A 27,543-nucleotide genomic window follows, 5' to 3' on the forward strand; every position below is an offset into this window, starting at 1 on the left:
TCAAAGGTTACAAATGTGTGAATAAGTCAACAAAGGATGACAGAATACTTATAAGCAATCGAATGTTGTTTAAAATTATGTATATTTTGATAGCATAGCCTATAATTTACGCATTTACAAAATAGAACCTGTCAGTGATAGTTTCACGTCTAATTTTCCAACCTCTCTTGTGAATGCAACAAGAATGAGAACACCTTTTCTTGCAACTTAGCTGTTAACAATCTACATGAGGGCCAAACGAAGTCAAGTGTAGAAGGTAATAATATTTTGCTAATGTGTATTTAGGCTGGTAGGCTAAATTAAACATAAGTCCAGAGGTCGAGTTGCACTCGCCACCAACTGGACAGGGGTGGGAATTACAGTTACAAGTTACAGTAGATCACCCTCAGTGTGAAAATGTCAAAATGACGGACGGCCTTCAGATTTTTACCTCACTGCTAAAAAATTCAGTCATGACGGAAAATTTTTGGTTAATATAGTATAAACCTTGCAAATATCGTAATAGTAGGCCTATCTAAATCTTGTATAAATAAAATATATAACAATATATAAACATAATAATATAAATGAATTAATAATAAACGTACGTATGTGAAAATAATTTCCCACAAATAATAATAATAATAATTTATATAACTTGTCCGTGATCTTACGTTTTTCAATTTTTTTACGCTGCAGCTACACAACATGACAAATTCAAAGTCCTTCTTCTCCTTTTATACATCGTAATAATACAACAGTAAAATGTAAACGAAGGTCCTCGGTAATACGTTTTCATTATATCCAGGTGTTACAACATTTACGTAAATATAATTGTTTGGTAGGAAGAAAGACAAAATGCTGAAGTTATATAAGAACTTTTATTTTGAAGGACACGAAGTCAATCAGCCATTTGGAAAGAAAGACAGATCAGTTCCACACGGGGCTGAGATTCAGAGCGGAGCTCCATTAGTAAGAGCCGTGATGGGGAAGAAGACTCGCACAGGCACCGGCAGGAGAACCATATTACAGCTTTCACCACCGGGTCCGAACCGCAGCGCTACTGGAGCAGCCAGAGAGGACGGGGTCGCCTCTGGATCCGAAGGTGGGCGAGAAAGAGATCAGTATTCAAAGCGTATAAACTCGTCGGTACTAGAATCAGATGCACAAAACATGGAGCTAGACGAAACCATTTTAAGACAAAACACGGTGTGGAAAACCGGTTTATTTAGTAAACTAGTTGGCTTACATTTGCAACATTTGACTATTCATAATAAAAATATGACATTTGTTTTGTTGTGGTATAAGTTACATTGTTTAGTAATCACATACACATTGTGTGGTTCAGGTCGTACATTTTGAATAGCCGCTTGTCAAGTTTAGCATTAGCCACACTGGTACCGATTAACCGAAAAATGTGCATGCTGATAGAGCTTGTGAAGCAGGTTTTGACGTAAACAACATAAAATAATCCTTAACGATTTACTTTTATGTATTAAAGAAAAGTGTTTGTTATTTAAGTAATTTATAAGCCACATTTGGAGTTAGCAGCGCAGCCGCACCGGACTTCAGACAAAGCGTTAGCCAACATGCTAATTCACTCGCACTAGGACAACAAGGTTAGAAATGTCTTAAAAATGTTACAAACTGGCTGTTTCCTTTTGTAGACGAACCTGAGGGTAACACAGACGGGCAAAGAGAAGTTAATGTAGTAATGAAGACTCCAGCTGTGAAGGCCACACGTGAGTTATAACAAATTGTTGTCACTACATAATAAAAACTGTGTAAAGCAAGAATACATATAATGTATTGTAAAAAAAATATTAAATTGTATTTTGTGTAAGTGTAATATATTACTATATAATATATGCTCTTATTGTACAAATATCATTGTATTTTTTCTGTAGAGGGTTTATCTCTGCTTGGAGCTTATGAAGACAGTGAAGAAGAAGATGCTGCAGAAAACACCTCGTCTGCCACAAAGGCAAAACATAACCAGTCTGCAGACATTGACAGCACACTTGCCAATTTTATGGCGGTGAGTGAAGTCTTGGGATACTTAAAGGGTTATTTCACCCAAAAATAAAAATTCTAAGACCAGGCATATTAATTTATGCACAGTTTATCTAAAAAAAAAAAATTCTATTTACATTTGTTATCATGTTTGTTCCTCAAAGGAAATTGATGCAATTACGACCCAACCCGACCAGACAACTGACTCGGGGACAGAGCCAAGCGCACCAGCCCCAACTCCTCCTCGACCCGAACCCAAAACAGACCAGCAGACTCAAGAATTTCAATATGACACACAATACTCCCTCGCAGGAGGTGAGTTTTGTAGTCTACTAGTTTGGTTTCCTAAATCTCAAAATAATTCAAAACATTTACACTTGTTTTCTTGTCTTTGGGAATGTTGTAGCTGGGTTGGAGATGGGTGATTGGCAGGAAGTGTGGGATGAAAATACCGGTTGTTACTACTACTGGAATACTCAGACCAATGAGGTGGCCTGGGAGCTTCCACATTACCTGGCAGACCAGATGCAGAGTCTACATCACACTGGCAGGTGAGTGCAGCGAAAGCTATATATATATATATATATAAACACACACACGCACACATATCTTAGTTGATGTGTTCATGGTTTAAATGTAGGGGTGTAACGATACATCATCATCATCGCAAAATAAAAATGCAACAATATGTATCGTTGATGTAAACAATATGATTTGTGATATAAAGTTAGTTTTATCCAAGACTCAGTTTACTGTATTTATTAGAGATGGGCATTTTGGCAATATTTCATTTCGATCATCGATAGGTCTTTTGACGCATGCTGTGGAAAGCTAAACAATCGGAACTCTGGTCGCCGCCCAAAGTGCTACTATAACCAATCAGGAGAAAAGAGAAAAAAATACTTTTCGATCATCGTTTACATAATCGATCGTCGCTGTCACGGTCGAGTACTCGGTCGCTGTTGCACATCCCTAGTATTTATAAAGTATAATTCACCTAAAAATGTAAGTTCTGGTATGTACTCACCCTCATGGCATTTTAAACTTATAAGATTTTTGTTCCAAACACAAATGAATATATTGATGAAATCTGAGAGATTTCGGTCCATCCAATTACAGTCAGTTCCCCTAAAACTTAAAAGATCTACATAGGGTCATAAAAGCATCGTAAAAACAATCAATTGAGCAGTCTAATTCAAGTCTTCTGAAGAGACAAGATGGCTTTATATGCATAAAATAATCGCAGCCTTTGTGATTTCATAATCACACTAAGAATCATGTTTAAGCATGATTTCAATGTTTTATCCCTAATCGTCCGATTATTCGTGCAGCCCTACAATAGGCAATATTCGTTGGTCCTGATAATGCCAAATGTCTGATTTTACCAGTAAAAAGGGCTCACATTATACGTGTTGTGTAATTCTGTATTTTCAGGTTCAGAAACATGAATACTTTTATTCTGGTTTCACCATTGTTTTACAGCTTCTATCTTAGGTTTCAGCTATCCTAATTCTAATTTCATTTTAAAATTCAGTTTTATTGTCCAGTGACATACCTAGACAATTGTTAACAAAGAAAGTTATTGAAAATTGTTAATGTTTTGGAAATAAGTTTGTTGTTTGAATTTCAGTTTCATTTGTGATGCGTATCAAATCATGAACTGAGTGTATTGTTACACCCATATTTAAATGTGTATATATATAAATATATGTATTTATTGTGACTTTGGTATATCTTACTTGGAATGTTATTTTCCACAGCTCATCTGTAAACGGCAATGGTGTGGCACATCATAGCAGTTATACGGAACAGTCTGTTGCAGCTGCTCCTGCATCTAAGAGAGAAACCAAAAAGAAGGCAAGTTTTTTTTTTTTTTTTTTTGCTTTTTGAGATGGGAAAACTACTAGGAATCATCATTACTATTTTATTTTTTTATTTATTTATTTTTTTTTATACAGTTTTTGGTCATTAGTGTAATTTTGTCTCCTCTATCCACACAGGAAGTAATCGAGAGTGTTGTGGCTTTGACCAGCGAGGAAGAAGAGAGGAGAGGAGTGGCCGCTACTCTTCTTGCTCCTCTCATCCCAGAAGAGGTGAAGGAGGCAGAGGAGAAGTGGAGAAAGAAGGTGCTGGCCACAGAGGAGACCGTAGAAGCGGCCCAGGAACTAGAGGGAGAAGGCACTCCGTCTTTGGACTCCCCAGCTCTCCGAGACACGGACAGCCAGAGTAACCAGCGCAGCAGGAACCACTCAGCAGAATCTTCCGACAGGGAGGAGGAGGCAGAAGAAGACACCATGGAACTAGAACTAGCACTAGAAAGGAAAAAAGTGAGTTGCATCATTAGGAATAACTTATATATATATATATATATATATATAATATGAATAAATATTCCTTTATTCTGATCATGAGTCTGATATTTATAAGCCAGTATTGTCAAAGAATTAATATTTTATTTCTTAAAATTTAAGGTTTCTGCTTTGAAATGGTGATATTGACAGGGTTTGTTGTTCTGCAGGCTGAGCTTCGTGCCTTGGAGGAAGGTGACGGCAGTGCCGGTGGTTCGAGCCCCTGTTCTGAAGCTAGTCAGGATGGTCCTCGTAATTTACTCTTGAAGAAGAGCAAATGGAAGACGGCCTTCCTCCGTGCGCCAAGTCCTGACTCGAGCAGCCGGGGCTCAGACAAGGCGGGATGGGCCACTCCAGAGCACTCAGACAATGGTAAAGATTGACAGTAATAAGTGAAGTTTGGAAATGTAATTAATAGGGCTGGGTTTTGACACACATTTCACATTTCAATTTTGATTCACAAGCTTGCGATTCTATATTTGATTTGATGTCGATTAATTTGGATATATATCAAGTACAATACATGGCAAATTGTCTCGAGGGGAAAAAAAATCTCTCAACTAATACTGCAAACTATACAGGAAGTTAGTTGGTACTATATTAATATTGAAGGGTAAAATTAACTAATTTGTATACAAACACTTAAAGGAACACTCCACTTTTTTTGAAAATAGGCTCATTTTCCAACTCCCCTAGAGTTAAACAGTTGAGTTTTACCGTTTTCGAATCCATTCAGCCGATCTCCGGGTCTGGCGGTACCACTTTTAGCATAGCTTAGCATAGTTCATTGAATCTGATTAGACTGTTAGCATCTCGCTCAAAAATGACCAAAGAGTTTCGATATTTTTCCTATTTAAAACTCGACTCTCTTGTAGTTACATTGTGTACTAAGACCGACGGAAAATGAAAAGTTGTGATTTTCTAGGCCGACATGACTAGGAACTCTCATTCCGGCGTAATAATCAAGGAACTTTGCTGCCGTACCATGGGTGCAGCAGGCGCAATGATATTACGCAGCGCCTGTGACCCCCTGCTTGCCACAGGGAGCGTGCCTTGCAACCATGGAGACATTTGTGAGAGACGCTGTGCAATATCATTGCGCCTGCTGCACCCATGGTACGGCAGCAAAGTTCCTTGATTATTACGCCGGAATGAGCGTAAAACATACATTAAATATTGAAGAGCAGTAAAACATAATGAATATGTAATATAGTGCATAGTATATATTTAGCTAAATGCTCCTCTAGATTTCATTTTTCTAGCTGGCTGAGTTTATGGCTTTTATGAGGTAAGTGTAACATTACGTGACGTTGTTTACAAGCTGTTTTATCTTCACAAGGTTGAAACACTGAATAAGCGATTACATGCGACATATGTATTTCAGTAAGTTGTACTATCTTTCAACACCTTCTGCTGTTCACTAATGTTTTTCATGCTGCAACTAGTAGTAAAGAGGAAGAGATGATCAGTTGACGTGTCGCTTCGCGTGAACTGAGGCGGCAACGGTGATCCGTCACGCCACAATAAAGAGCGCCTTTATTTCATATCAACAGTAACAAAGCACAAGGCTTATTGCAATTTATTGGATGAGAGGTGGTGGGATACAAAGTTCTGTTTATTCTTCAACTGAAAACAGCATAGACTAAAAGACTAGGAAACTCATTTGCCACCTTTTCACATTACAAACAACACATAGACAATTAAACATTAAAAAACAACAACAGTCAATACATGCAACTTCATTGAAAAACCTAACTGCAGAGAAATCGATATTTTTAGTAATTAACCTGACATAAATAAGTGACTTACTGAACTTTTTGTGTTTCAAGCACATTCCAAAACTGCTGAGAAGCAAGGAGATGATGATGAAAAGGAGAAGCCTGTATCCAAAGCTCTTCAAAAGGAAGAAGAGGACCTCAAGGTATTTTTAATTCACGTTCCTGTTCTTATTGTGCGCAAATAAGCTGTGTACATTACTATTCTATCGTTGGAATGTAATTGCTTACTTAACGGATTAGTTCACTTTAAAATGAAAATTAGCCCAAGCTTTACTCACCCTCAAGCCATCCTAGGTGTATATGACTTTCTTCTTTCTGATGAACACAATCTGAGATATTTTAATAAATACCCTGACCAATCCAAGCTTTATAATGGCAGTGAACAGTGGTCAAGAGTATGAGCTGAAGAAAGTGTCTCCATCCACATCCATCCATCATAAACGTACTCCGCACGTCCTGATATTGCTGAGTTAGATGCGTTCCTGGGTCAACATATTTTGCTGATCCTGGAACAACATTCTAGTCTGAAAATTTAATCTTAGCCCTATTCCTACCCCTAAACCTAACCCTACCCATAAGTTATCCCAAAAATCAGAGGGAAATGATAGATGAATAACACTGATGTAGAAGCACCAATTCATGATTTTAAGCCTAAACTTAACATAATCTGTAAACAACTGATTTGAATGTTGTTCCAGGATCAACAAAAATGTTGACCCAGGAACATGTTGAACTCAGCAAAATCAGGTTATGCAACGTTCTCCTCACGGCTCTGGGGATTAATAAAGGCCTTCTGAAGTGAAGCGATGCATTTGTGTAAAAAAAAAAAAAAAAAAAAAAAATCCATATTTAACAAGTTATGAAGTAAAATATCTAGTTTCTGCCAGACCGCCTTCCGTATTCAACGTACGAAGAAAGTGTAAACTGGCGTCACATCAGTTACACTTTTTCCGTAAGTTGAATAGGGAAGTCGTAGGACATAGTGTAAGCTTTTTAAACTGCAAGACTTTTACACTTTTTTTGTACGTTGAATACGAAAGGTGGTCTGGCGACCCCCCCCTTTTTTTTTTTTTTACACAAACGCATCGCTTCACTTCAGAAGGACTTTGTTAACGCCCCGGAGCCGTGTGGAGTACGCTTATGATGGATGATTGTGAACCCCTGTTCGCTGTCATTATAAAGCTTGGATACATCAGGATATTTATTAAAATATCTCTGACTGAGTTCATCAGAAAGAAGAAAGTCATATACACCAAGGATGGCTTGAGGGTGAGTAAATCTTGGGCTAATTTTCATTTGAAGGTAAACTAATCCAGTAAGTTTGGGGTCAGTAAGATTTTTAAAAGTGTTTTTAAATTAAATTTCTTACGCTTACCAAGGCTGCATTTTTTTTTTTTTTTTTTTTTAAATCAAAAATACAGTAAAAACAGTAATACTGTGAAAGAACTGTTTTCTATTTTAATATTTTAAAATGTAGTTTATTCCTCTGATGCAAAGCTGAATTTTCAGCATCATTACTCCAGTCTTCAGTGTCACATGATCCTTCAGAAATCATTTTTAATACACTGATTTCTGACTTTAAAGAACTTCTGGTATACCTCATAGTTACACTACTAGACAATGAGTTACAAGTTACAGTTACTAGTAATATCAAATGTCATGTGACAGCAATGGTCCTTATTAAAAGTTGTTCATGTTGCCTCCTTTAGTTTCAGATCGGAGAGCTTGCCAATACACTCACCAGCAAAATGGAGTTCTTGGGAATTGACAAGAAAACCATCTCGAACTTTCAACTGATGTTGCTGCAAACGGAGGTAAGAAAACACAGACAATAAGCTCATAAGCGTAGTTAGTTAGTTTATACTGCCGATCCATGTATTGAAATGTCCTTTCGACTTGTTTCACTTCCTCCAGACGCGGATCGCAGACTGGCGAGAGGGCGCTCTGAACGGAAACTATCTACGGCGCAGGCTGCAAGAAGCCGCAGAGCACATAAAACATTACGAACTTAACGCCACTCCCAAAGGCTGGTCCTGCCACTGGGACAGGTACGCGCTCCTTACCTTTCACATCCTTATCACTCCCCCTCCCTAAAAGTCCCCCTCCTCATGTGACGATTGACACTGCCTCCGCTGCTATGACAAACGCGCGACTGATTTGCACTTGGTTGTATTACTGGGGAGTGTTTACGAGCACGGATAAAGACAGAAGGTAACCCTGATAAGGGAGCGTCTCTAAAGAGCCAGCCTGACCACCAAAGAATTGGGCCCCATCTCCTCCCCTCAAAGTCAGTCTTAAAGGGTTAGGAAGGTGGTTGCGCGTGCGAGAGCTTTGAACTTTGCAGGACTACCCCCAAAATGATGGGAGAAATGAGTGACACAGAGTGACCATGTGGAAGCCGCGTGTCACACGAGCATCAGTAAAGGAAGACGATGCCTTGCCCTCGGAGCCTGAAGGTCAGACCAATCTATTTCATTGTTTTACTGGATTTCTTTTCCATGCTCTATTGATGATTGTTAAATAAAAATGTTGTCTTTCACCCTCTGTTAAAGATGCCTGCCTTAAGGCATCTAGCGGAGGGGTTTTGTCACTGTCAGTGTGAGTATTGCCATGATTTGTAATGATGTTGGTAACTTTTCAGGATTGGAGATTTCTTTTTCTTTTTTTTTTTTACTTTTTTTTACCATGTTTTTTTAATAGAGATTAAGGTGGGTTCTTTATTAGTGCACCCATTATAATCTGGTTTCTCCTCTGGGCTCCCAGTGAAGCCCAGTTCAACATTCCCTCATTAGGGAACTAGAGCCCCCCCCTTCCCTTTGACTCTCCAAGGGTCTCATGACCTTGAAATCAGTTGAGGGAAAAGTTGCTAAGACGCTTCTGTGTGTTTGTTTCTCCACCTCTAGAGAGCACAGGCGGTACTTCTATGTGAACGAGCGGACCAATGCTTCCCAGTGGGAGTTTCCAGTCGTGGAGGAGGAAGACGAAGCCAAGCCACCCCTGCCGCCCACAGCTGCGCCCAGAGACACTAGCCAACCATCTGCAGAAACCACTGGTGCTATAACAGGTCAGGGATGTTGGTCATGACATCTTTATTTAAAAATACATTAAAAATTCAAATTGTACATACAATGACTTGAATACACCTCTTTCACTATGAATATGTTTTTAAATTCTTCTAATGCTAAAATCATAGGCTGCAATTTTAATTGAATATATGCACTGCATGTTTCTGTAGTAATTTTACAGTTGTAGTGTAAAAAAAAATGTAATCCTTTTTTTTTTTTTTTTTTTTTTTTTTTACTTTTTTTAAAATATTACAATATTATATTGTTTTATTTTTAATTGGTTGATATTATTTGGGCAAAAATTTTGTAATTCTATATATTTGAAAGCTTTTTTAAAAACACTATAAATTGCAGACAAATTGCAATTTAGATTATTTTCCCCAAATTGTGCAACACTTGTAAAACGGGTAGGGGGAAGCTGTCTTGATTTCATAATTAAAAAAAAAAAGAAAATAAATAAATATAATTTTTGGTTTTATGACATGGTTCAGATTGTAAAAGGTCAAAACTTAATTATTCATGGTTTCTTTTAAAAAGGGAACAAGTACCTTTTTTACCATGGCAAAATAATATAATAAACATGCATGATGTATTATGGAATGTTATTTATTTATTTTTTTTAATAAACAGGAACTTCCTTAGGAGATGTGCAGTCTTATTGGTTGGCTCCCCAGCCGCCTCAGCCACCATTGCCTCCGCTTCCTCCAGAGGTTCCACCCCCTCCACCTACGGAGCAACCGCCACCACCCCCTCCACCACCTGAATCTCCACCTCCACCCCCTCCACCACCCCTTGAGGATGACGGAGAGATCGAGGAAGTGGAGATGGAGGATGAGGACTCAGAGCCTCCGGCTCCTGGAACAGAAGAGTTCAAGGTCATTTTTTTTTGTCTTGAGAGTCAAGGTTGGTTAGCCTCTGCTGTAGTTCAAAGTAAAGCTATACATTTTGATGTCTTTTCCTCAGGCGGCTGAAGCAGCAGCATCTTTGGCACTTGTGACTAAAGGACAGAAACGCAAGGCCCCAGGCTCAGTCCCGCTGCCCAAAACAGTCACCATCGGCAGCAGCCCCATTCTTTACGCTCAACCCATTGCCACAGCTGGTAAGAATAAATTACTTTTACATATTTCATCAGTATTTTCAAAGTCTTGTGGCAAGATTTTGTTACTCATGTTCCTCTTTTTCTTTCACAGCCCCACTTCTTGTTGGTAATGCTTACTGGGGGATGACTGCTACAGTTGCACCTCCTCTGCCTGCAGAAAGCATAGTCCCACCAATGCCAGCCCTGCCCCCCCAACCACCCCCTCCTGCTCCACAACCTCCCAGTGTCCTGGAACCCATAAACAAAGTCCTGACAGATAAAACCAAGAAACTTAAAAAAGAGAAGGTAGGTGTTTTTTTGTTTTGTTTTTGTGTGTGCGTGAGTGTGCGTGTGCGCGTTTGTGTTTGCTTTTTTTATTTATTTTTTTTTATTATTATATTGGGTTTTAGTTTTGTTTTGCTTCTCCCCCCCCTCCCCCTTTTTTATTGCTGTATGTTTATTACTCTTTTGCTGCTATTTGTGGGTTTTAGTTTTTTGTTTTGCTGTTTTTATTTTGTTTGTTTTTGTATTTTTATTTTATTTTTTTGTTTGGTTTATTGCTTTTTTTTGTTTTGTTTTTGTTCGTTTTGTTTATTTTATTACTTTTTGGTTTTGGTTTGTTTTTGGGGTTTTTTGGTAATTTTGTTTATTACTTTCTGTTGTTTTTGGTTTGTTTGTTTTTCATTTGTTTATTTATTTATTTTATTTTTGTTTTTTGGGTTTGTTTTGGGGTTTTTTGTTCATTTTATTTTATTACTTTTTGTTTTTGGTTTGTTGTTTTTGTTTTTTATTTTATTACTTTTTGTTGTTGGGTTTTGTTTTACCTTTTTTAATTTTTTTATTCGTTTTGTTTTTTTGTTTTCTCTTTTTGTTCGTTTTCTTTCTTTTCTTTTCTTTTCTTTTTCTGTATTTTTACCCCCTAAAATATTTAATTTTAGAAAGAAATAATTTGCTATGATTTTTCTTTTCATAAAGACAAAGAAGAGCAAGACGAAGATGCCGTCCCTTGTAAAGAAGTGGCAGAGCATTCAGAAAGAGCTAGATGAAGAGGAGAAGTCGAGCTCGAGCGATGAAGATCGAGATCAGCTCAACAGCAGACGCATAGAGGAATGGAAACTGCAACAGCTTTCAACGTAAGCTCAAAGAAGCCAATGCCAAGATTATCTACAAACATTGAGAGAAAACACAGATTGTTCAAATACTTGTCTCTTTTGTCTTCATTTGCAGAGGGAAGGCTGGGAAGAATGCTAACTTTGAAGCACTGCCTGAAGACTGGAGGGAAAGACTGTTAAAGAAAAGAAAAATGCAGAGTTCATAATATCAGTCTGGAAAAAAGAGCTTCTGGCAGGGTTGGACTAAACTGCGTTTTGGCGTTGTGTCCCACTTACTAAGCTTCAGTGGACTTTAAACGAATGTTTATTTTTTGATATGCGCACATTGCCTGATGGAATTTATTTTAGGTAAACTCCGTGCTGTTAAATTCAAATGCATCATCTTGTGACTCAAAGGTATACTGTGTCCAGAAGTTATTTTAAAGATGCAGTGAACCTAAAACCAGGTTAAACATGTACAGAATTTTTTGTTCTACTTTTTTTTTATTACCCCAACCATGAAACCTGTGCACGATTTGTCTATAAATTGAAACGTAATGAAATCAATATTAAAGGACTGCCCCATTTCTTCAGTTTCTCAGAACTGTTATCTTACAAAGAAAATCATACATTTTGTACAGTGTCAAGGGTGCGAACATCAGCTGTACATTGATCTCTGCGCTGTCATGGGTGACGTTGAACATTGCTGTAACTGTGTATCCAGCTACGATTAATCACAGATCAGACCAATTGACCACATTAAATGATTTTTTTTTTTTTTTGGAGGCATGGCTGAAACTCTTATGTTGGCCACTCCATTGCACTTTAAAGTATGCTTCATATGTGAACTATCTTTTTTTTTTTTTTTTTTTTTTTCTTTTTTCCCCTACTGATGTGTGATGAACAGTCAACTCAACAAATATGCCAACTTGAACATTGTTCACTAATGTCTTTCTTTTAAATCTTGATGTTCAGTGTAAATGTTCCCTGAACTGGGGCTGTAGAGCCATTGAACTTTTTCTACATTGTAGATAATAAACTCTTTTTTCCACAAATATTTTGTTTAAGAATCTTTTCTGTTCTGTGATGTGTTATAATTAACTAAAACTATTTTAAAAATGTGAAATAAAATGTTAACACAAAGTAAAATATAAACTTATACTTAAAGTAAATATTTTAGTTAGCTCTCAAGACAACAGTTCTAGTTTTTGTAGTAGAAGTAATGAATTAATAAAATTGAGAATAATTAAATTAATACAGAAATAAAACTAAACTAAATTTGATGGGTCTAATTGACTTTCATAGTATGGAGAGGAAAAAAAATACTATGGAAGTAAATGGGGCTCAACTGTTTGGTTACCGACATTCTACAAAATATCTCCCTTTGTGTTCAGCAGAAGAAATACATTAATACAGGTTTGGAACAACATGAGGGTGAGTAAATGATAACAGAATTTTAATTTTTGGGTGAACTATCCCTTTAATGATTCTAAAATTATCTGTTTCTGACCCATAAACGTTTTGCTTCTTAAGCATTTTTAAAGCAAAATATTACTTTTCCCTGATTTTATTTTACATTTACATATATATATATATATATATTTTTTTTTTTTGTCTAAAAACATTAAAACAAATTAAAAGGAAAGTATATTTCGCAACAAGTCTTTCTGCTCTACGTTTTTGCAGCGTGCTTTACACAGGAAACGTGCGTCGTGGCCATGGCAACCGCGACACAAACGGCGTTAGAGGCGCCTCAACAATAAAAGAGATTTGCATTAAAAGTCTGTTTAGCTCTCTACTAGGACCATATTCATTTTAACATACTAATTTGAAACACGTTTTCCTCAGGGGTTTAAAACAAGTCATTCCTAACTAACCAGCGGTGTTATTTGATATCTTGTCAGGCGCTTGTAAATTGTACAGTTATTTAACGTTGTTTACGATGACTTAATGACTCGCGTGCAATCGCATCGCTTTGAGGTTCGGGAATGCAGGTGAGTAACTTAATGGCACAAAATTTACTGCTGCTTTGCACTCTACGGTTACAGTCTAATATTACCCATTTGGTTAACATGCCAGCTCACTGATACTCAATGCCTGTTAACCTTCTGCCCCTTTGCTTGTATTTAAACTCACTTCCTTGTTCTCTTATCATGTTGAACAAAAGAAATCAGATGATTCGTACGAGAGATTCATTTTGCTACATCTTCAGCATTATGGATTCCTCTCGGGTAAGTCTTTCAAGTCAACCTTTGGATGGGTTAAACACTGTTAGACTGTGTTAGACCGTTAGACTAATTGTAATAGCATTATTTTTCTATCTCACATTTTGTTTCTTTATACACAGACAACGGCTCCTCTGTGCATTCTGGCGTCCCCTTCAAAAGAGAATGGGAGAGCAACCGAGACTCTACTGCCTCAGACACGATCAACTCCCCATCTGAGAGCAATGACTCCAACCTAGAGGAGGAACAAGAGGAACCCAAGCCATGTCAAAGTAAATATGTACCACTGGGTCATGACAGTTCCACACGTTTTTTTAAGATTTACACATTTAAATTGTATAGTAAAATTCCATCAGATTGAATCAAGTAAAAAAAAAACTAGAGCTTAATAAAACATTTTGTATAAATCTTAACGGAACAAGTGAACGGACCATTTAGTGTGTGATTCATATTCTTAAATTTAAACATATTTTCATTTTTTTAAATTTACGAAACACATAAGCTGAAATGGTCTATTCCCTTATTCCATTCAGATTTATACAAAATGTTTTATTAAGCTCTAGTTTTTTTTAAATAATTTACAATTCTTTATTCATAATATGAATAATATGTAAGGATAATTTAATTCATTTTTGATAGAATTTTATTATACAATTGAAATTTGTTAATCTTAAAAAAGGCTGACATATGATGTATGGAAGCCCATTTTGCCACATTAAAAATCATGTTTTGGTAAATTATAATTATGATTTATTTTTGATATAAAAAACTACTAAGACATGGACATTTCTACTTAAATGTCATAATTTCAACGTATTATCTCATAATAGTGAGACATAATTTCAGTTTTTATATCGTAATTTTGATTTTTTTTGTCATAATTTCAACTTTTTATCTCATAATTAACTTAGTATGTCAAAATTTTGACTTTTTATATCATAATTGTCTAAACTAAAGTTAAACTAAAAGTTAAGATACTAAGTAATAATTAAGAGATTAGAAGTCTAAATTATGAGATAAAATTATGAAATAGAGTTGAAGTTATGTGAGAAATTTCAAAATTATGAGACAGAGGGAAATTTGTCGGCGCCGATAGCCTCGTGTGCAGCACGGAGACATATAAGGCCGTTGCGCTTCGGGCGACCTGAGTTCGAGCTTGCGGACCTTTCTCGATCCCATCTCCCTCTCTCTCTCCCACTCTCTCTCCCACTTCCTGTCTGCTTACTGTCCTATCATTATAAAGGAAAAAACGCCAAATATAAATCTTTAAAAAAAAAAAAAGAATCAGATAATTTGACTTTTTATGGCAAGACAAGTTTTAAAATATCATATGGTGTGACTCGCCCAAAACGTATAATATTTATGAACAAACAATTCATGATATTTGCTTTAAAATATATAGATATATAAGATATAGATTCACCCTTTTGAAACTAGATTTTTTAAACCTTTTTGTGCGTCTTAATTTGTAAATGAAGGCTGTAATTTAATTTCTTACATTTTTTATATAAAATGATATAAAAAAAACTACTGAGACATGAACATTTCTACTTAAATGTCATAATTTCAACATTTTATCTCATAATAATGAGACATAATTTCAGTTTTTTATATCGTAATTTTGATTTTTTTTGTCATAATTTCAACTTTTTATCTCATAGTTAACTTAGTATGTCAAAATTTTGACTTTTTATATCATAATTGTCTTTGTCAAAAGTTAAACTTTTTAAATCTAATAATTTCAACATTGTGAAATTATGAGATACTAAGTAATAATTATGAGATTAAAAGTCTAAATTATGAGATAAAATTATGAAATAGAGTTGAAGTTATGTGAGAAATTTCAAAATTATGAGACAAAATTATGAGATAGAGGGAAATTATGATAAAAAGTCATAATTATGACAAAAAGCCAAAAAAGCTGTCACTTAATTTTGGTTTGCCATATTTTTTTTTACTTTTTATCTCTTAAGTGTTTTTCATAATTATGACTTTTTATGTCAATGTCAAATTTTTATCTCATAGTAATTAATTTTTATTTTATTTTATTTTTTTTTTAATACTTTTTCACAATTTTGACTTTATTTCATGATGTCATAACTTTGACTTTTTATCTCATGGTTTGTATTCTCATAATTTTGGTATACCAAAGCATGATTTGTTTTTCTAATGTGGTGGAAATAATGAAGCATTATATGATGTCAATTTAAATATTGTAGAGTACAAGACTAAATAGAGTTGATCTCATGTAAAGATGCCATATGCTGCAACATCACCATTGCCACCTAAATTGTGCCATATATTTCTTTCTTTCAAGATGACACACAATACGTAAAACTTGAGTCTACCCAGCTAGATCCCATTTGAAATTCATTGCCTTTATAAAATATTCAGACACTAAGAACGCATAATTGTTTTAGGGAGCATGTACCAATGAATTAATTGTATGTCTTGGTTACATGGGTAATGTCGATAATCGTTGCTGGTGACGGATGCTTCTTACATGTCTTTTAATTACAGCATTGGTTCTGTTGGGTAATAGATTGTGTTTTAGTATGTCTGTGTGTTTCATTTCTTTCCAAGACTTTTTCAGCTTAGACAAAGTTCTCAGGACCCGGCAGCTTGTTTTTGACTTTGATGGGGAGCGGCCCATTCCACGACTAAGGGACCCTTTGGACCTCTTCACAATCCCATCTACCTCCTGTCCATTCCAGGGTGTCCGCTGGCCCATAGAGTGTGAAGTGATCCGTGACAAAATCCAACATATAGGTAAGGCTTTGCTTGTTAAAAAATACATTTTACACTAGTGTAAATAAGTTTTACGCTATTAATACAGTATATTGTAAGACTGATACCGCATCTGTAGTGATTTGTGTGAAGAACACAGAATATGTGAATTTATTTAAAAAAAAAAAATACACACAAAAAATGCAATATATCCATACAATGAACTCTTTGATGATGGACTTTTTTTTTAATTTATTTGTGAATTAAAATAATTTTTTCTATTTTTGGGGGGAGAATATCAAAAATGAGAATAATCCTGAAGAAAAAAACAAAGAAAAAAAGCCTATTTAAAACAAAGGAAAATATAATCTTTGACATTATCTTTTATTATTATTTCTTAGAAAAAGCTGTGAAGTAGTTTTTGTTCAAAAAATTGTATATACATATATAAATATTTGAAAAAAATTCTATGCCAAATCAAAGTCATGTTGTGCAACCAACATACAGGAAAATGACATGATATCATAGGTTAATATGTTTTTTAAAATATCAGATATTTTGACAAGACAAGTTTAGTTCAGGTTGTACATGTCATGTAGTGTGACTCACCCAAAATTAATGATATATGAATTATAAAAAATACTTTTTAGCATGCAAAATATTTTTACAAATATTTTTGACAATAATAATTAATTTAAACTACACACCATTTTGATGTGATTTTTTTAATCTCTTAATATATCAGATAATTTGTCTGCGCCAATAGCCTCGTGGGCAGCACGACGACATATAACGCTGTTGCGCTTCGGGCGACCGAGTTCGAGTCCCAGCTCCTGTCCCCCTCTCTCTCTCCCACTTCTCTTCCTGTCTGCTTACTGTCCTATCATAATAAAGGCAAAAACACCAAAAATAATTCTTTAAAAAAAATGTACCTTGCAAAATATATTTAAAACATTTTTGAAAATAATTAAAATTAAGATAAAGTTTCACACTTTTGAAACTAGATTTTTATATTTTTGTGCATCTTAATTCGTAAATGAAGGCTGTAAACCCTCCATTTATTCTATATCTTTTGAAAACCAGAATGGGACCCCTCAGAGCCGGAGCCGTTCTATCAGCCAACAGGCGATGAGCAGACTCCCATGCCAGTAGGAGAGCTGAGAGGAAACACTGTCTACTGCATAGACCCAGGTTAGAAAAGATTTTCCTCTGTGTTAAAAAATCTCTAGCTACATCCATACTTTGATCTTATATCCTCACCTCTTGGTTCACCACACCATTTTAGCCACAAAAACCTCCTACTTCACCTACTCTCGTGTGGGTGGGAGCAGAGGACCCATTAAAAGTGCCACGTCCTGTGCCAACCATCAGGAGAAGCCTAGGCTAGCATTTGAGTCTCGTTTTGAGAGTGGAAACCTACAAAAAGCAGTGCAAGTGTGAGTCATACAGCTTCATAAACACTGCCATAAATACTTACCTGTCTTTTCAGAGCTTGTAGATTTTGATTTAATGTAAACCTGTCTGATCTTGGTGTTCCAGTGGTCAGTATGACTATGAGCTGACTTTGCGCACCGACTTGTACACCACTAAGCACACTCAGTGGTTCTACTTCCGGGTGAGGAACATGAGAGCAAGCGTCACCTACCGCTTCACCATCATCAACCTGATGAAGGCCAGCAGTCTGTATGGAGCCGGTATGCGCCCGTTACTCTACTCTGAACACGCGGCCTGGCTCAAGAGGGAAGGATGGCATCGAGCAGGATCCAACATCAGGTGATAAATACTGTAGTGATTTGTCTCTGTGTTCTCATTGTAATGTTTTAAAGTCAATGTGACGACACAAAGTTGTGGCTCAGTTATCATATTCTATTATGTCCATGATAAAAGAAAGGAAAAAATCTTTTAAAAAACTAGTTGAAAACTATGGAAGCCCATTTATGCCACATAAGAAAAAAACAAAGACTTTATATATAGAAAGACGGTGAATGGGAGAAAGTGCAACGCGCAATATGGCGGAATAAGTCCCGCCTTCTAAATAAGAGCCAATCGGTGATTGGTAAAGTCATCACGTCACTGCAGCTGCTGTTAGAAGCTCCGGTTGCTATAGAAACAGTCAGATGCGCACTTCTTATAGAGACGTGCACTTAGGACTACGCATGCACATTAGCTTGATCCAGCCTGAAAAATGCTGTTTTTTTTTTGTCATGATTCAAAGGTTTAGAAACATTGGTGATCTCAAATATGAAATTTAATCGAAAGCTTGGTGAACAGCTTTGGAGAATTTGATGTTTCCCTAATCAAAGATATAGGAGCTGCACTTGCATGCCCGAGAGGTGTTTCAAAGATGGCCGCCGAGTGAAATTACTTGTCTTAAAGGGACTATCTAAGGGAAAATCATGCTTTGGTAAATCATAATTATGACATCAAAAATAATTGACACAAAGAGTTGAAATTATGAGATACGGAGTCATAAATATGAGATACTAAGTCATAATTATGAGATTAAAAGTCAAAATAATGACAAGTTGAAATTGACAAAAATCAAAATTGTAAGAAATTAAGTCATAATTATGAGATAAAAAGTTGAAATTATGAGATACTAAGTCAAATATGAGATAAAACTGAAATTATGAGAATAAATCAGAAAAGATACAAAGCCATAATTATGACAAAAGCCATTTTTTCAATTTAGAGTTTATCTCATAGTTAAGACTTAGTACCTCTTAATTTTGACTTTTTATGTCATAATTAAGACTTAGTATGACAATTTCGACTTTTCTCTCATAATTATGACTTGGGTCCAGATTTACTAGCAGCTTGCGCCAGAGCAAACCCTCTTTTGGCGTTAAAAACGACTGTCAGGATTTACTAATGAAATGCAGTGAAAAATTAGTGCTGAAAATTCATGGACACCGTTATTTTTGAGGCTGACCTTATTGCATATGCATTTATAAGAGTTTCCCTTTCAGACGCAAAATTTATGGGAGTATTTAAATGAATCATGCAAGGTGATTTACTAAGGTTTGCGCTAGTCAATTTACTGGTATTTGCGCCATTATTTACTACCCCAAAAAAAAAGCATTTCTTAAACCAGATGCTAATTTGTGCTGCTCTTGGTAGATTGCGTTGGTCATTATGTAAATGATCCAGCTACATCTGTGTTCTTTAATTTGCGTGTTGTCAGTAGATCATGTGCAGAACTTCCATTGGCACTTTTTTGGAATTGCCAAAAAACACAGTCTTGAGGGTCTGAAGGGGTTCTCTCTATGATATCATTTCCTGTTTTTTTTTCTTTGTATGTTTCTACATATTGGTTGCACCACATGACTTTGATTTGACGGGCAAAAGTTATTCAAATATTAATAAGCAGTAAAACAGTTTGATTAAAATATTTTTTTCTAAAAAATAATAAAATAAATAATATTTAAATATATAAATTTAAGTAGGCTTTTTCTTCATTATGAATCAGGACAATGAATTTGTTGGCTTTATGCACCCCCAAAAATATTAAGATTAATTTTAATTCAGAAATTACAAACATGCTCATCAAACATGAAGTAAACAAAAAAGGGTGATTGTCATTGACCCAACTGCTGTCACAATGTCTTTTAGGTACTACAGAAACAACACTGAACAGGATGGTAAAGGGCTGTACTCCCTCACCTGGACCCTGGAGTTCCCTTATGACGGTGACACCTGCTACCTGGCCCATTGCTACCCTTATACATATTCAAACCTTCAGCATTACCTGCATGAGGTCATCTCAGACCCTGTCCGTGCAGCTTACTGTAAACTGCGGGTGCTCTGCCGTAGTCTGGCGGGGAATGCGGTGTATGTGTTGACTGTAACATCACCATCCACCAACTTAGCAGAACGGAAAGCCAAGCGAGCAGTTGTTGTGACGGCACGGGTGCATCCAGGAGAAACCAACGGCTCTTGGATGATGCAGGGCTTTCTGGAGTTCCTGCTGAGCGACTTGCCTGACGCTCGTTTGTTAAGGGAAATTTTCGTCTTTAAGGTGAGGGAAGGAGTGCAGGGCACGGATGGAGAATGGGTTTTGGCGAAAATTTCTATATATGCTCATGCCAAGTGCTTCATGACATGTAAACAGTTGGATTACCACAGTAATGGATGTTCTGGCTACAGGTTATACCGATGCTAAACCCTGACGGTGTGGTGGTGGGAAACTACCGCTGCTCACTCACGGGCCGCGATTTGAACCGAAACTACCGCAGTCTGCTGCGTGACTCTTTCCCCTGTATTTGGTACACTCGCAATATGGTGAAAAGGTGAGTGATGATTGTGTCACAATTTTTGTATGCTAAACATGAAATAAGGTGCGGTCACATTCAGTGAAATTTTGCAGGCACAAAAAAAGCGATATATTAAGCACAGCTCACACAGAAGTCACTTTCAAAGAAAGCTTTCTGAGCTTTCTGTTGGCCAGCACGGTGGAATCTACATGGGGAAATCTTTCACTCTCACGCGAAACTCTCGATCACACAGATTCCTATTGGATTTCGTTCTCTAAATTTCGCCGAGCAATGGTAAATGTGACAGCACCTATACACCTGGCTAATGTGATCCCACAGGTTGCTTGCCGAAAGAGAAGTGGTGGTCTACTGTGATTTTCATGGTCATAGCAGGAAAAACAATGTGTTCATGTATGGATGCAATGATCGGAAAGATGGCTCGCAGTGTCTTCAAGAACGCATTTTCCCGCTGATGATGAGCAAGAATGCTAATGACAAGGTTAGCTGCGGCCATCATAGTCTTAATCACATGGCAAAGAGCATATAGTCTCTAATGCATCATCGTCATTTTGAATTAATACTTGTCTTTGTCTTTTAGTTTTCCTTTAGAAGTTGCAAGTTCAAAATGCATAAGAGCAAAGAGGGAACCGGCCGCATTGTCATGTGGAGACTAGGCATTAGGAACAGCTACACAATGGAGTCTACTTTCGGAGGCTCAACATTGGGTACTTCAAGTTATCAAAAAAGTTGTCTAACTCTTAAGTGTGCAAGGTTTGCAGACTCTGCTCTGGCTGTGTTTTGGAGGAGGCATGGCTTTGGAGACGCTCTGAAGAGAGAGTGGGATCTTAAGGCCTGTTCACACCAAGAACGATAACTATAAAGATAATGATAAAGATATAGTTCTAAAAAAGACCTTTATGCTTTCAAAGCTAGCTCGCTATTGCTAGCCTCTCCGAAATTGCCTACACTACCTTTAAAGGGTTAGTTCACCCAAAAATGAAAATTATCCCATAATTTACTCACCCTCATCATAGGTGTATATTACTTTCTTTTTTCAGCCAAACACAATCGGAGTTATATTTAAAAATATCCTGGCTCTTCTAAGCTTTATAATGGGAGTGAACAGTGCCATTTTTTTGAAGCCCAAAAAAGCACATCCATCCATCATAAAAGTAATCCACACGGCTCCAGGGGGTTAATAAAGGCCTTCTGAAGCGAAGTGATGTGTTTTTGTAAGAAAAATATCCATAAGTATAACTTTATAAACTGTAATTACTAGCTTCCGGTAAAGTCCGTCCGCGCGTTCACAAGAGAGTCGATGTCCGGCGTATGACGAAGGACATAGGCTTAGGTGAGTAGACGCCTCTCACGGTTTAAACAAATACGGCTGGGCAACAAACTCAAGCTCTTCTGACATTTCTCATTAAAAATTCTTGTTCTAATCCATGACTGGTGTTTTGTTTTGCTCTATCTTCTGTGCTTCCGCGTTCATCAATTTGTCATTTGTCGGGTCAGAGGTCACTCATACACTGAAACTCAACTATCTCGTGAACATGCACATGAGCGTTACCGGACGCTAGTAATTACAATTTATGAAGTTATAAATATGGATATTTTTCTTAAAAAAATGCATCGCTTCGCTTCAGAGGGCCTTTATTAACCCCCTGGAGTCATATGGATTATGATAGGATGCGCTTTTTTGGGCTTCAAAAAAAAATGGCACCATTCACTTCCATTATAAAGCTTGGAAGAGCCAGGATATTTTGTAATGTAAATCTGATTGTGTTTGGAAAGAAGAAAGGATGGCTTGAGGGCAAGTAAATTATGGGATAATTTTCATTTTTGAATGAATTATCCCTTTAAGTTTTTCATTTAATATTTATATTTTAGCTTTATTTCAATTAACAAAAATGTTTTTAATAGTTTAAATTTTAGTTAACAGTAACAACACTGGTGTACACCAAAAATACATGTCCAGTGTTTTCATTTGTAGGGGACAGGAAAGGAACACACTTCAGCACGCAGGACCTGAAATCAATGGGCCATTGCTTTTGTGACACTCTGCTTGACTTTTGTGACCCCGACCCAACCAAGGTGGCCTGTCTTTGGGCTTTACTCCTTTTTAGTACTGTTTTAATCAGCTTTGAAACAGCATAATTGTTTGAAAAATGTAATATATTTTAAACAGACTACACACTGTCTGGAGGAGTTAGGGGTGTTAATGAGACAAGAGGTCAGACGCAAGCTGGGAAGAGAAGTGGACTCTTTAGAGGATCTGTCTAACATTGACATCGAGTCCAGGTAAAAGTACAAAACATATTCCATTAAAATATGTTTCTTGTGAAGATTTGATAAGTGTATGTTAGAACAAACCCTATCAATTATTTCACAATATTGATATTCTGTGCAGCACAAGTGGATCAAACAGTACTGAATCAGATGGACTTCCTATTCATCTTTTAAATGCCACAAACAAGGTGCAGTATGCCGCAAACCCTCTCAGTGACATCCTTAAGATGATTTTTCGTAATTTTCCTTATTGTTCTGTGGTTTGTATTACAAAAACAGAGCAAGAAAAAACACCTAAGAAGCCGTAAAGAAAGAAACAGACTCCGGCAAGAACGAATACGGAGTGCAGGACCCAAAATTATTCACAGGAACATCAAACATTTGGTGGGTCTTTCTAATTTTCATTACAAGCTGTTCACAATAAAAAAGCGATTAATACATGAAAATTCTTACATACAGCCCCTCTAAATAAATACATGCATGCATTTAAATAAATAATAAATGCATTTGATAGGTTTAAAAGTTTCATTGATAAATTTTATTTAAAATGTATTTAAAAGTATAGAGTTTCATTTAGAAGCATAATCATTAAAGCTATATGCCTTTCTTAAGGATCCTGTGTCCTCAAATGAAGATGCAGTCAAAGTGAGAATCCAAGAGAAAACTATGGGCTTCATGAAGGACACTAAGAAACAAAAAGTAATGCACCCACATTCTTTGTGCGAGTATGGTCCAAAATGATCAGCAAAAACACAAAAATGGGTGATATATGATGTAAATTACCAAAGAAACAGGAATTAAATTTAAAAAAAGATTTTTTCTCTGTGCTGTGTAGGGGCCAAGTTCAGTCAGGGCGAATCAGACTGTGAGGTCTTGGATTCCTCATCCCACCACTCGCATAGGCGTAGTAGATAATGTTGCTGATCTTTGGGCGGACAGACCAGATAAGGTAACTGATCTGAATAGCTATTTTAGATAATTTATATTATCAGGCACTGACCATCAAATAATTTAATATATGGCAGAATACATGGCACAACAAACAAAAAGAAACCCTGTTTATTCCAGATTGCGCCTGCCACCAATTTGCACAATGGTTATTCATCTTGTCAGCACTCTGTCTCAGGTAGATATACTTAAATATATAAAAATAAATTCTATACTTTCTTTTCCATCAAGAGTAGTGCATAAAAACGCCATGTTTTTCAGTTGATCCTGGGCACAAAACTTATCAGCACACTACCTCATCTGCCCCTCAGGGGCAATTGCAACGGCAGACCCTCTTAGTTACTGGAGGTCATAAAAGATGTCCGTCTGTACCAGCCTCCAGAGAAAGAGCCCTGACTATACCAGTCCAACCGTACACAATGCCCTTCTACCCCGATTTCAGACCCCAACCAGAAATGAAAGGTAATAAATGTCGTTTTATTTCTTACAGGCAGCTTTTCACCAACATTTTGACCACACTGATGTGATGACCTATTTATTATTTTGCTGTCTCACAGGAAGATCCCATATTTCAGACATTATGCTGAGGAGGTAAGTAGGCTAACTACATCACATGACAGCAAATTACACTTCACTGTTTTATATATATATATTCGTATATATATATTATATATATATATATATATATATATATGTTCGTTCTGGTTCTCGAATCTGATTGGCTGAGAGGTCTTTCCAGCCATGCAATATTCTTCTGGTATGGCACGGTAACCGATTCACCGTTTGAATCACTCCGCTGTCAGCATTCTCACAGCGAGTGTCATGGCGGACGAGCAAACCCACCATATTTTTATAGATACTACTGTTATTTTGTAACGGAAAGTAGTTTTAAGAGTTTTTTAGGTGAGAATGTAGTTGTTTAGACCTCAGATATGCGATTTATATGTAAACATAGCGCCTATTTGAAAATTTGTTTAGACGCTTTCGGAGATGTGAGCTCCAGCCCGTCAGTGGCTGTTCAGTGCTCATGTACCCACAGAGAACAGCTTCATCTCAGCCAGTCCTTCGGGAATTTGCCGTTGGCTCTTATGTAGATAGTGTTTAAGCATGAGGTATAATTCGTTTTGGGTATATCAAATGGGCAATCTTTGGTCTTATTAATCTATTACTTGTTCCAGAGCTAATAGATTTGGTTTAAGGGCTATGTTAAGTTTCATAACTTTATATCTACACTGAAATTAAATCCTGTACTAACTAGAGCGCTGCTTTTGTACGTTTGACTGAACTGTTTGCTTGTGTTTATTTCACTTGCCGTATTTTTTGGTATTGATAGAGTATTGAGAGTGAGTTTGACCTCAGTGAAAGTTACATTAATACGCCATTAGATGAGTGAGTCAGTCAGTCGTAAAGACTTTTATATTGAAATGGACTGAAACAAGGAAATAAGGACGTTGTTTTTACTTTAAGTAACATCTTACAAGACGTAACTGACAAATGGATTGACTAGCGCTGTCATGGGAATGTCTTAAATGTTAAAAGGACAAAGACAAAGATATCGCTTTCCTCAGCGGACATTCAAACTGATTTTGTGATTATGATTCACCTGAAGAATATCAGCTAGATGTAGGTAATATACTCACTCAGACGATCAATCTCTCATAATATTCTACATATTACAGTGAGTTTCAATGAAGCGACTCAACATTCCTTCGTTACTAGTTCTAAAGTGACGTTTTAGCATTAGTAACGGAGGCTTGGGCTCAACTGTTAAACTGTCAACTTATATATTTGAATCAGTGGCGGAAGTAGTTCATCACAAAAGAGCGTTTTAAAGACACTCCCAGTTGTTGTTCTTAGTTATTTACACACTTGTGCCGTCAAACTGTTGTATAAACGCAATATCACACGAGTAGCCGTCCGATATAGCTGTATATCAGCATGCTGTGATTACCTGCAGCCTCGTGCCTATGGCTGAATCACAGCCATGCTGATATACAGCCATCTCGCACGGCTACTCGTGTGATATTGCTCATTTTATATATATATATATATATATATATATATATATATATATATATTTATGCATATACGATTACATAATATATATATTATTTATAAAATAATGTATAAATTATTAATGCAGATTTAAATGTATAAACTGTCTTGAAACACCAAGATAACAAACAAACAAGCAAACAATAAATAAATAAATAAAGGTCTTTTCCCACAGTCAACAGAAACTCAGGCAGGAAAGACAGATGCAAGTGACCCATATCCCTGTCAAACACTTAATGCCACTAGACAACATGGGAACACTGAGGATCAGTCATAAGACAGATGGACAAGGTAAACTTAGTATTTAAAACGTAACTAAAATTGTTGTGCAATGCACTATTTTAAATTTAATATCAGACTTATATAAAGCCTCCAAATGTTTTTGGCACTGAATTATGATACCTGCAACCTGTTTCATTTTCCCATGTTACTGGCCTTGCATCACCAGATACAGAGCAGTCCAAGAGGGCCGCCGACCAAATCAGTAAACAAGATGGCTCCTGTTTCCTCCCTGACCTGCACAGGTCTAACTCATTATTTTTCTGGAGGTTTGGTTGAAACCTGTCATGCCATCAGCCGTTCTTACCGCTGTCATTGTGTGTTCTTCTGTAGCCATGCTCAACTGTTTGGGAACCAGGCTGCGATCAGAAGTCTGAGGTTAGGGAGGCTGCCTAAAGGAAGCAAAACTCAGGTTTTTGGAAGAATCGCTGCTTCTACTAAAAGCCTGAGCAGCGAGGAGAGGTATGCCGCGAAAAGAACATTTTCTCATTTTGCTCAATTGTAGTAAGTTAACTCATCAGCTGATTTCCTTGACAAGGTTTCATCTGCGGTTGCCTCAAGAGTCCATGCAAGTGGAGGACGAGTCCACAGATGTTCTTCCTCAAACATCTCACACGCAGCAGTCTCAGGGAAAGCAGGTCAGGCCAGACAAAAGCACATGAAGATGGCGAGATGTTGAGCACACTTTTCTTGTGAAGTCAAGTGCCTGAATACAGAAATGTGACTTTTCTATGCAATCATATGTCATTTACCATTTCAGTTCAGTTCAGTTCCAGCTCAGTGCAGTCTATCATTTTCTATATATTTAATAAAAGGGACATTAATACTGGAAAACAAAGACTGTTTTCCTTTTTTTAGCCATTTTCTAAAAGAAAGTTAGCACACTCAAGTTATTCTAATATTAATTCTCTTCAACTGAAGAGATGTCCTTTCTTATTTGAAGTTGCCATGTGATAAACATGATTTGTTCTTTTCTTTTTTGAAGTGATTTCTAATGATATAATGTAAGTGATTTTGAATGGAGCTGATTTACCTACTAAATTAAATTTGTAATTTTGTTAAATACAGCATGAATAAATAATATGATTTAGTGGTTTATAACACTGGAGTGTGTTCTGTCTTTGTCTTGAAGTCTGTAAAATTTTTATTTATTTATCCACATACAAAATATAATACAAGGCAAGATTGTTTGTATAAAATAAGGCACCAAGACATCTGCAGTAACAATCCAGCTCAATGACTGATATGTGTCCTCTAGTGGTTACCACTGCCATCTTTATAGTCTTTTTTTTTTTTTTGTTACCACAGAGAATATTTAACCCAGTTCATCAGTGAAGGAGTCTCGTCACGTTCTTAATTCCTGAATCCCATCAAACTGTCGCAAATGGAAGCGACTTTCAGTGTGTCGGACCATA

The 27,543-nt window shown here is 36.6% G+C and overlaps 3 protein-coding genes across 3 annotated transcripts in view; 2 read left to right on the forward strand and 1 right to left on the reverse strand.

The window, feature by feature from the left end:
- The first annotated feature begins 877 nt into the window (after nucleotides 1-877).
- On the forward strand, nucleotides 878-12,407 carry fnbp4 (formin binding protein 4). The gene is made up of 17 exons (XM_051883963.1): nucleotides 878-1,084; nucleotides 1,647-1,721; nucleotides 1,887-2,017; nucleotides 2,157-2,307; nucleotides 2,399-2,543; nucleotides 3,753-3,853; nucleotides 3,997-4,319; nucleotides 4,511-4,712; nucleotides 6,170-6,261; nucleotides 7,828-7,932; nucleotides 8,033-8,166; nucleotides 9,022-9,182; nucleotides 9,814-10,058; nucleotides 10,147-10,282; nucleotides 10,374-10,567; nucleotides 11,237-11,394; nucleotides 11,489-12,407. Exons 1-17 carry the CDS (start codon nucleotides 964-966, stop codon nucleotides 11,577-11,579), a joined length of 2,565 nt encoding a protein of 854 aa, XP_051739923.1. The 5' UTR covers nucleotides 878-963; the 3' UTR covers nucleotides 11,580-12,407.
- A 142-nt stretch (nucleotides 12,408-12,549) lies between these two features.
- On the forward strand, nucleotides 12,550-27,211 carry agbl2 (AGBL carboxypeptidase 2). Its single transcript, XM_051883961.1, has 24 exons — nucleotides 12,550-13,346; nucleotides 13,520-13,583; nucleotides 13,700-13,849; nucleotides 16,161-16,346; nucleotides 17,388-17,495; nucleotides 17,590-17,740; nucleotides 17,844-18,077; nucleotides 19,917-20,322; nucleotides 20,451-20,593; nucleotides 20,897-21,056; nucleotides 21,156-21,282; nucleotides 22,551-22,651; nucleotides 22,746-22,858; nucleotides 22,968-23,034; nucleotides 23,126-23,230; nucleotides 23,459-23,545; nucleotides 23,682-23,795; nucleotides 23,915-23,972; nucleotides 24,056-24,256; nucleotides 24,352-24,385; nucleotides 26,025-26,140; nucleotides 26,298-26,373; nucleotides 26,462-26,590; nucleotides 26,667-27,211. Exons 1-24 carry the CDS (start codon nucleotides 13,341-13,343, stop codon nucleotides 26,788-26,790), a joined length of 3,060 nt encoding a protein of 1,019 aa, XP_051739921.1. The 5' UTR covers nucleotides 12,550-13,340; the 3' UTR covers nucleotides 26,791-27,211.
- A 30-nt stretch (nucleotides 27,212-27,241) lies between these two features.
- The window catches only part of tmem17 (transmembrane protein 17), a 1,922-nt gene continuing 1,620 nt past the window's right edge, over nucleotides 27,242-27,543 (reverse strand). The window contains exon 5 of the mRNA XM_051883964.1: nucleotides 27,242-27,543. This exon is cut by the window's right edge and continues 29 nt beyond it. Within this exon, the coding sequence (XP_051739924.1) occupies nucleotides 27,474-27,543 (70 nt within the window). The 3' untranslated portion in view covers nucleotides 27,242-27,473.

This window comes from Ctenopharyngodon idella, chromosome 24 (genome assembly GCF_019924925.1).
Source record: "Ctenopharyngodon idella isolate HZGC_01 chromosome 24, HZGC01, whole genome shotgun sequence".
Lineage (NCBI taxonomy): Eukaryota > Metazoa > Chordata > Actinopteri > Cypriniformes > Xenocyprididae > Ctenopharyngodon > Ctenopharyngodon idella.

Excerpts from the sequence above, each read along its gene's own strand:
- fnbp4 (XM_051883963.1), top strand. The coding sequence starts at position 964 with ATGGGGAAGAAGACTCGCACAGGCACCGGCAGGAGAACCATATTACAG. Across the intron at positions 1,085-1,646 it reads GGTCGCCTCTGGATCCGAAG|ACGAACCTGAGGGTAACACA; the intron begins GTGGGCGAGAAA and ends TTCCTTTTGTAG. Across the intron at positions 7,933-8,032 it reads TGATGTTGCTGCAAACGGAG|ACGCGGATCGCAGACTGGCG; the intron begins GTAAGAAAACAC and ends CACTTCCTCCAG.
- agbl2 (XM_051883961.1), top strand. Across the intron at positions 17,741-17,843 it reads CTACAAAAAGCAGTGCAAGT|TGGTCAGTATGACTATGAGC; the intron begins GTGAGTCATACA and ends TTGGTGTTCCAG. Across the intron at positions 26,374-26,461 it reads TTCCTCCCTGACCTGCACAG|CCATGCTCAACTGTTTGGGA; the intron begins GTCTAACTCATT and ends GTTCTTCTGTAG.